Source organism: Halyomorpha halys, unplaced genomic scaffold (genome assembly GCF_000696795.3).
Source record: "Halyomorpha halys isolate HHAL.00 unplaced genomic scaffold, Hhal_1.1 Scaffold673.1, whole genome shotgun sequence".
Classification (NCBI taxonomy): domain Eukaryota; kingdom Metazoa; phylum Arthropoda; class Insecta; order Hemiptera; family Pentatomidae; genus Halyomorpha; species Halyomorpha halys.
This window is the reverse complement of record NW_027114803.1, coordinates 238,959-249,194: the sequence shown is the minus strand read 5'-3', so window position 1 is coordinate 249,194 and position 10,236 is coordinate 238,959. Positions and strand designations below refer to the sequence as shown.

Genomic DNA, 10,236 nt, shown 5'->3' with positions numbered 1-10,236 from the left:
ATCAAAATGATGTTCCTAGGTTTATAATTTAATTATTTGTTTAAATTGTGAAAACATATCCTTTTAATCATTTTAATTTCTTTATGTATCTTGAGTTTGATCCTATTTTCTGATAATTTATTTCTAAGTACTTATATTTATAGTTTAGTGAATATTCTGAATGCAACTGTTCTATTTTCATTTAGGTATTGATAGGTGCCTGTCACAATTATATATTTGTTTTTCAACAATTTGTTAATTAAACCTTGAGTTTTTAATTATGTGTTTAAAATTTCAAAACTCCATGGTGGAAAAGTTGAATCCGGGAATTAATGCTTTACTTGTGTATGTATATATTCTGTTTTCGTTTTTAAAATAGGCTAAGCTTGATCATAACTATTGTGGTCGTGTTTGTTCAATATTATTATGGAGATTTTGCATTTTTATCATTTAATGAAATTTCTTTTATTGTTTCTTATATTTTATTAAATTAAAAGTCTGAACTTAATGAATATTATATTTTATGTACTTCATTATTTTGAATAAATGTTAAATGTAAAGACTGATAAAATTTCAGTAATTTTTATTTCTTTTCATTTTTTTGACACATCCTCAGTAAAGTACTTGGGATTTTTATTAAAATCTTTAATTTGTCATACGGGTATCGAACATTTTATATTCCTTGATGGTTTTCTCCACCACAGAAGGGAAGTTTTCTTTGCAGGTCTATGTGAGTTAGTCTTGCAATTAATGACAGCTGAATCTAGGTGGTTTAGGTCTCTATGTTTTGCATGTTTGAACTCCTCTAGGCTGGTATCAAACAAGCACCACTTTTGAGGTTACTAAGGTGATACCTCAACTACCTCAGTTACAATGGCTGGTAAATAAACTTTTTGTAGACAAGCTCTGGTATTTTACTCTTCCTCCTTTATTAGTAACCTACCTTCTCCTCATTAAATCAGTACTTCATTATCAGTCTCTGAAATCTGTTTAAGTTGTTACATACTGCAAAAAAAAAAAGCTAGTAATCTGTCGAATTTTATGGTAATGAAAAATATTTTATGGAATTTCAATGAGTTTAGTCTTTCCCAGGAAAAGACATTCTTGGCTACTATTGAATGTAAACAGGTCTATTTGGGCTCATATTTTAGCAAATTTACTCCTTTCTAAATGATGTTATCTGACGTTTTTTATTAAAAATAAATGGTATTTGGTCTGGGTGGTGGACAATTCCCATTTATTGATACATATGGTCAATCAGCAATCTTTCACCACGTTTTTATTGTTTTAGCCAGTTTCAAAGATGTTAAATGAACTTACATTACATTACAGACCCTTATAATATATTTTAAAAAAAAGAAGTGCTATCAACATTCCTGTTAGATAATGTCGATTTTTTCTCAGAGACTCTCAGACAAATAGAAGTATTATTTGTCCTCTTATCTTATTTCGAATTATTTGGAAAAAGGTCTGCCCAGTACATGGGTCAGTATAGCTCTCCCACTAAAGCAATCATTTTTTGTATCCCTTGATTTTATTTTTTCAAAGTTTCTTTTTCTACAATTTTGAACAACATCGAGTGAGCCGTTTTTGAGATGTGGATGCGTCATAGAGAATACGTTTGTGTATGCCTAAGCGGAAGTAGGGGGAAAGGATTCGCTAAGACTGACCATGTAATACCCAACTTTCCTTTAAATTGGGACCAAACTGGGTAAACCGTTTAGAATTATAGGTAAACCGCAGATAATACGTTTAGGCATGTGTGAGCGAACCTTACCTGATCAAATTAATACTAAACCCACTTTACACTAATCCCAAAAATTACCTCAAATTTGTGCCAAATCTGACGAGCCTTTTCGAAATATAGGTTAGGAAGGTACATATATGGATTGGTAAACGAAGGTGATAGATGGAATCAGATATGAAAATTTTACCAAAATTGGATTAACGGTCTCAATCGATTATGCCTGAACACAAAATTGGCCTAAAGATGGACTAATACAGAACCAAATTTGTTCCTTTATGTTTAAAACATAAAATGTGAGTGGATATTTTTGATTCTGAGGACATATTTTTTTCTAATTCTTGCATACAAAGCTTATTAATACCTTTGATAGTGGGGTAGCCAAATGAACTAATTTCCAACATTTGTCATTACTGAATTTTGTCTCCAGTTTCTAAAATTAATGCAATAAAACGCAGTTTCTTGGTTTTGAAAATGCAGTTAATAAAATAATAAATTATTAGAGTGATAATTGACACTTCTACAAAATGTGAATATTTAAATCTTATTTTAAGAATATTTAATAGATAGTAAATATTTTATTCAAAAATATATTAATAGCATATGTGTGGCTTTGGATCATTTGGATCCAAATCAGAATCGACATCGTCTTCTTCCGACTCTTCATAACCAATGTCACTTTCCTCATCGGGTACATCTTCGTCGTCATCCTCTTTTTTGGCTTCCTCTTTCTTTTCAGTTACCTCTGGTTCAGTGCTCTCATCGTCGCTAGCTTCTTCAATGTACATTCCACGGAAGACACCTTGAGGATGCATATGAAATCTCACTTCTCCCTTTTCTTTGGCTATTTCGTTTTCAATAATGAGTTGCCTGCTGTGAAATTTCAATTCGAGTCTTTTCTTTTTCTCACAGCCTTGACTGTGATGGTCTTCATATCTTGCTGAAACATATTAAAATACACCATTTTATTTCTTATAATTTATTGTGGTTTTAAAAACAATTAGCTAACGCTACCAAGGTGAACCACCTGCAAATGGACATTTTGTGACATGGACAGCCCTCAGCGCGACAGGAGGGTATGAAGCGTCCATTGCGATTTTTAGGTTGTATAATCCATTTCCATATAAACAAATAAGTAAGTACAGTAATAAATATATTATATTGAAAGTATGATTTGAAATAAAAAATAGACAAATAGTTGTATGGTAACTGGACCCAACTATCGCGTACCCTATCTACTAAAGAAGAACCACTCTAGTAGTCATATATAGTTTAATACTAGGCCCTATATCTCTACTTCAGGAAATATTCTGCGATTTTTGAGGTTAAATAAATATTTTTATTGTTTGAGAAAATAAAAAAAATTTTCTTAACGGAAAGGCCTTTCAAGACCAAGCGAATATCATTACTTTTTCCTTCTCACTTTCTCCCTTCTTCTCTCCCAGTAACTTCTCATCATTTCTGCGTGCCTTTGTTTCCTCTCTTCCGACCACGCAGTACCCTTCCGTTTTTCTTTATTTGACGCAAGAACATTTATTTATTTCAATTTTTTCTGTACTGTTCTCTATCTAGGCAGTCCTTGTCTGTTATTTTTAATTTATTTGTTTCCTCTCTCATTTGCTTTACATATCCTCCTACGCTATAATATAAGAATATTCACGGATTCTATCATAGTTTCTTGTTTAGTCTGCTTTGGCCCATTCTCATCATGTGCCCGTAGAATCGCAGTCTTCTGATTCTTACATCGGTTTCCAAGTCATTTATCTCCCTGTAGATTTCCTGGTTTGGTCTTATCCTGTAGCCTTCCTGTGTTTTCTTGGGCTCATAGATTCACCTCTGGATCCTTCTCTCTATTTTCAGTAATTTTTCCAGGCTAGGGAGACATGTTGTCTCCACTTCTTATGCAACTACTGGTTTTATGGCCGTGTTGTAATGTCTTATTTTTGCCTTAGACGATTGGTTCTTTTTATTGTAAATTTTGCCTGTTCTGAAGCTTAGCCTTTCCAACTTGATGATTTTATCCTTTATGCTCTCTTTCTCCAAACCGTTATTGCATACTATCTCTCCCAGATATTTAAATTTCTTTCTCACTCTTATTCGTCCATATTTCGTCTCTATTACTTTTTTGGCGTAGTTTTTTTCCGTCGTTATAAATTCTGTCTTTTCGTTTTGCTCATTATTTTCTGATTCTGTTCCAAATTAATTGAAAATTTGGAAATAAAAGGTTGTTACCACCAAAAATATTTTAAATTTGATATTATCATTCCGCTTGGAGCTTATGTTATATACTTATGTTATGGAGCTTAATTAATCATGTTGAGGTAAAATTGGAAAATAAATCAACCAAAACTTTTAAGATGTGTTAAATATATTCAATCATATTAAAAATGTAGATTACTCAATTTTTCATTATAAAAAAATTAAGAATATAATCTTATTTTGAATTATTGAACGCTTTAACTCCTTCAGAAATTTCAAAGATTAAATTACTCCATATAATCAGGATAGAATCTGCACGTACGGTAGTTTAAAAAAAGATTTATTTACTGTATAAATTGTAAATTTAATATTTTATCATGTAATTTTATATTGTAACATTTATATTTATTAAAAACATCAGTAAATCTGATGCGTTCTATAATAAATATTCCAGTTTTCGGTAAATATTTTATTTTAATATATGCTAGTTTTATATTTTACTGCATGTTCCGATGTAATGATAAACTGAAATCGTTAGATACACTCTTTATTAGTCGAAACAATGTTTATAATTGAACATAAAACAACAGATTCCACAATTATTATGCACAAAAATATTCAGTTTTTTTTACATAAGAAAAACCCACCTAGTAAAATTAATTAAAAATATGGCGAGAGGTTTCAAATGGGTTTTCCACTAAAACAGATATAATAAAATAATGAAACATTAAATGAGTTATAAAGAAAAATATGTTTAAAAGAAATATACTGGAGTAATAAAAATGTTAATAATAATTTCGTCAGTGGCAAACCCATTTCAAACAATCTCTTTGCTAACGTCAACTATTGCCGATGAAGACATTATTAATCTTGACACCACAATATAAATATTTAATATAATACTAATATAAAGATATTAGTAATTAACTGTAAAACCGATTCAAACATTCCTTTCGCGAATCTGGTTCATCAGTGATAATGTATAAAAATAGTTAAATTGTACTCATAATTGCCGTGCAGCTTTTTGCTTTGTGATAGATAATTAGACCTAATTCTAAAGTCTTTAATCGCTTCAACTTTTGATCAATTAATTTAACAGTGATAATGCCCTATCATTATGAATAAATAAAAACGACAAATGAATCCTGGGCTGAAATGACGTTCTTTATTACATGTTTTTATTTTATTACGAGCCTTGAATCATTACTTAAACAGTTTTGTAGTTAATGATTCAATGACTAATGGTAATACTAAGGACATTATTAGGGTAATAAAATAAAATTGGGGTCAGGCATTATTTGGTTTTTTAAACCTCAATTAAACTAGAAAATTGGGACAGAACGTTATTCCAGCTCATAACTCTAATATTGCTAAAATATTGTTTCGCAGATCCAGTTTCAGTTATAGGCTTATAGATTAGGTCTGTTTAAAACTGATCTCACTGTCGTTTAAAACAGTGAGATAAGTTTATGGAACACATAGCCAATACTGATACGAAAGTGAATCTTTTTCACAGCTATAGGGCATAGCAACCCCAATTTTAATGAATCTTTAATTATGTTTAGTGATACTAGGGCGAAAAATATTTAGACTGTATCCGAGAGTCATTTCCAAAGCTAATGGTTGTATTGAATGAGTTTAATTTAATATATTTTTCGTTTCGAAACCAATTTAAGTTATGGATAATATCATGAGAAGTTAGTTTTATTCCATTCTATACATTTAAACTCATTTAATACAACCAACAATATGGTTTTCTTATTCTACACAAAAAAACAAAAACAAATTAATTTCTATTTAATAATATTTAAACAAATAAAGAACGATGGTAGAAAACAATACCTATTATAAAAAAATTGTAAAATTACATAAAATATATTTTTTACGGTTTCAAGGGTGCATTGGTAAGAACACTCGGGCCGAGTAATTTGTCCACCTAGGATGAAAAAAAAATTTTATTCAAATCGGCGTTGCCATGTCCGTAGCCTTCCCTTGTTAGGAACTGTCATGTAAACAAACTTTAACCGAAACGAACAATAAAGTAAATCTTTATAAGTTTGGTAACCGACACAACTCTGATTCACATTATAACGCAAGATCTTCGCGTTCAATAGTTAACGAATGGATCGTAGTAACGTTATGCTATATATGATCCTATACAGACTTAAAATAGAATGTACTATATACAGCTGAACAATATGAGAACAGATGCGATTCACTATAAACTGTTACGATATACAGAGTGCTAGTAAAAAAAAACATCATTTTAGCGTTAATTTGTTTTTAATTTTGAATATTTATTTATGATGAATCGTATTTAATCATTGTGATCTAATAAAATTTATTCAATATTCTTAAAAATGAGACCTACCTATTTATTATTAACCTGATAGGCTACTAACAGTTGTTAAGTTATTTTGTTGGAATTTCACTCTGATTTTTAAAAATGTTTTTTCCGTCATAAATAAAGAGACAATTCATTTGGTGTAAGGAAGTGAGTAATAATCCCTTTCGAATAAAAATTCGAAGCAATTTTACTTTAATTTAAAATAAGAGAAATTTTGGAAAAGCTGCATAAGATTTAAATTAGAAAAGAGATGGTCGTTATAACAAAACTAGAAAACATGTGTACAAACTGCTTAGGTCACATGCTCGCTAGGTGCATTCCAGCATATTGGATCTATTTGGACGGGGGTTGCTGACTTTCCACTAAAAACGTAGGACGGTTATGTATGCACCCTACGTCTTACACCGACTTTTGTTCAGCATGTCTATTCGTTGCCCTGATGATCATTTAAGCGATAGTCGAGTAAGTCTGAACATGCCTATCGAGAAACGAACTTTTTAAATAACTAAACTTCCATGACCTTATCAGTTCTATTGGTTAATCTTACCTGACATAATTTTGATGAATGATTACTCAACAATTGATTTAAATTTTTTAAAAATTACATTTGTATTTACATATGGATTACATAAGGACTTTTAAATTACTTAAGATTGATAATTAATCCTTTTAAAGGGAATACATGATAGATTTTTTTTTTTTACAAACAGAAAATAAATAAAAAGTAATTGTGATAACCCGAAAACACTATAATGTAAGCATGGCTATAAATTATTCAAACATATACAACTGTGTTCATTTTTTTATTTTTTTTACTTCCCCTTTTTCTTTTTCGTGTTCACTTCAGCATTCGCAACATAAACTATAAGGGCGGGGTAAAAGTAGTGTAATTAAGAAATTTTCTGTAATAGGTTAAGTCTTTTTCAGACAGCTTTTTATTTTAATTTTTCTTATCTTTTAGAAACTATTACTTGCAAAGGGTCGAAGGGAAACAAAGAGAGACCGCTTAAGAAATTCCAAAATAAGGAAAATCTGATCTTAACCCTGACCATCTTGTTCATATTATAGTCAGCATAATTTGAAATTCTGATTACACTTATACCTTACTCCCTAGATAGTTCCTTTACTCTTAAAAACAAATGTGTGGAAGAACCATAATGATTTTAAGATACTGTATAGTGTGGAAAATTTAACCCATTCCGGTCTCTTTCTGACTAAACTGATTCATAGATGTAATGATGTTTCGATACTACTGCGACGACGCCGATGGAATTATACGTGGATTGATTAATAAATGGTCATTGCAGGAGCAGGATTGTCCATTATTTTCGCTTTGTTAACTTTTTAAAAAAATGTAAATTTGTATACTTCTATGTGTTTCTTATTCTTAAGCGCCTTCGTGGGTGCGTGGGGTTGATATCATGAAGGGACAAACGTGTTGAGGGGGACCTCTTTTTCTGCATTTGAAGAGGGGGCTGAGGAAATTGGATATTTTGGAAAGGGATAGTAGTTTGTGTCAGTCTGATGGTGACGGGGCTCACCAGATTTATTGAGTCAGAAATAATTTAGTTACTTGTCCTCAATCTAGACTGAATCTGTTCATAAGGGTTCGCCATCTTTGGCAGTGACTGTCCAGTCGGCTTTAGAATCCTGAATAGTGGGTTTGTGCTTCAGTGGAGGCTATCAAACAATTTGATATGCCTCGTAACAAACTCTGTCACAGTCGGTTGGTCGAGTATAGTGTGTATGTTGTCAATCTTTGCTCTTTGTACTGATGTATGTCTCACTATCCATCTGATCATACTGCTCTGGGACTGTTGGATCTTCTTGGCTATTGTTGGTGCTATGTTGTGGGTCATAGGTGCTCTGTATAGCACACGTTTGTAGATTATTTCAATACGTTAAATCATTTGTGATTGGCTAGTATTTTTATTAAAGAGGTTCAACGGGATTTTTTTAAACAAAATAGTAATGGGTATTTCGATTTCATTAAAATACGTTGTGTTGCTTCAGCAATGACCAAGAGGCTTACAAGGATTTGAGATTTTTACAGATGAAACAATGCTAGTAGCTAAGACATGTTGACTTACGCTTGTACTTCTTGACCACAATCTTTTCACGTCCGAAATGCTTTTGATAGTTCTCCTCCCTCAAAGCCATTTCCTCTGCGAGAGTGTCGCCAAAAGCTTCCATTATCTGGGGATCGCATTCGTCTTCGAAACCTCTGTCTCCTATACTGTCGTGAAGGACCTTTGATTTCAACGACACGAGGTCCATCAATCTGAATGCTGCAACAATAATTAAACATTCACATTCTGCCAAAAATAAGGATTCAGTTTGTGACCTTGCAAGAAAGTTTATTTTATTGATGATCCTTCTAGACTCACCTTGTACTGTCAAAATATTAGCTCAATATAAATATTTTCTAGATTCTAAAATGAAATTTTAATAGTAAGATTGAAACAAGGAATCTTGAAAAACATCAACATTAAAACCATTAGTATTTAAAATATGTGTGGTTAATTTTTTTTTAAACAAGTTTTTAAGTTAAGAAACAGCCCGTTGGTAATCTCCAATAATAGTTGTATAATAGGAGGTCGTGAGAACTTATTTTCAGGATTATCAGAAATAGGAAAGAAAGCGAGATTAAGAATAATGGAAGTTTATTATGGAGTTCATCGTTGAAGAAACGGCATTTAGTTATGGTAAAAGCTATTATAAGTTATAGCATAAAGTAGATGTAGGTATATTTTGGTATGGACGTCGAAATAACGCTAGTATCTTCATGGTTCTGCTTTCGGAAAGAAGAAGATTAAGTTTTGGAAAATATTCATTTCAGCGAACGTCCATATAAAAGTCTTATATGGAATAATTTTAAGAATTCTAATGACTAGAGTAACCTTAAAGGACGCCAGACGGAAAGTTGCATACTCTACTCTTCTCAAAATAAAGGTGAAGCCAAAAAGAGAGGAGTTAATTATGCCCTCGGTGCTCAGGTTTTCCTTGAAGTTAATAGGAATTTTCAAAATTGATATAATATCTGAAAAACCATTTAATTTCAAATATGAACTGAATAAAAAATATACTCGATGTTTACTGTTTACTTATTGTAATTATATTTGTTCAGGCAAAATCCTTACTCTTTCTAACAACAAAACCTAGTTGTTGTTAAATTAATTAAATAATTACTTCTTAGGACGACATTGTTGCCATTGACATTTTTGTTCCACATTTTAATTTATATATTTTCTCGAATGTCACTACAGACGTCAAGTTCTTTTTGATGATCTTTTACAAACATATATATTACTATAGGTAATATATATTTTGCATTACTGTTATATATATATATATATCCTGTTGATGTGATTCATGCAAATAACAGCTGCTACTATCTTAGGAACCAATGTGACATTTTCATTCCCACCGACTAACATTAAGCAATTGTGTTCAAGATTCATGAACTATCCTACTTGAGGGTTTATGCCTTTATTTAATGATATAAATACACATAAATGTTTGTGTTATTAACAATGAGTAATAAAAACAAAACATTTGGTATTTATGGCAGGTACAAGGTTTTTGTTATTGACTTGTAGCACTTTTTTTTGCCAAGGGCTGGGACAGTGTCTCTTAGAATCCCATAAAATATTATTAGATGCTGCAGCCTTCCTTTTTTTTAATAATATTCCCCTTCCTGGCCATTTCTGATATACGGGGAGGAGATGAGGTTTAACTATAGGTGTCCACTCTATTCTAACCATGTTGGGAGAGGGGAGGGTTAAGATAATCATAAGATAGTCATAACGTGGGACTGCCACGAATTAAAAAAGTCGACTTCCTCCAGGCCGGAATCCAACCGGCGCCGCTGCAGAAACGAAGTAATAAAGGGACGCCTCAACTCCCTGGACCACAGACGCCTCAAAAAAATTATATATACATACATATTGTGCTAGTAGTATATATA

General features: G+C 31.6%; 1 protein-coding gene across 1 annotated transcript in view; it reads right to left on the bottom strand.

Annotated features, from left to right (window-relative positions):
* Positions 1–2,296: 2,296 nt before the first annotated feature.
* Positions 2,297–10,236, bottom strand: part of LOC106685251 (myosin-11) — a gene marked incomplete in the record, with an annotated part of 27,779 nt that continues 19,839 nt past the window's right edge. Inside the window, 2 exon segments of the mRNA XM_067051908.1 lie at positions 2,297–2,663; positions 8,360–8,557. Of these exon segments, the coding sequence (XP_066908009.1) occupies positions 2,317–2,663; positions 8,360–8,557 (545 nt within the window).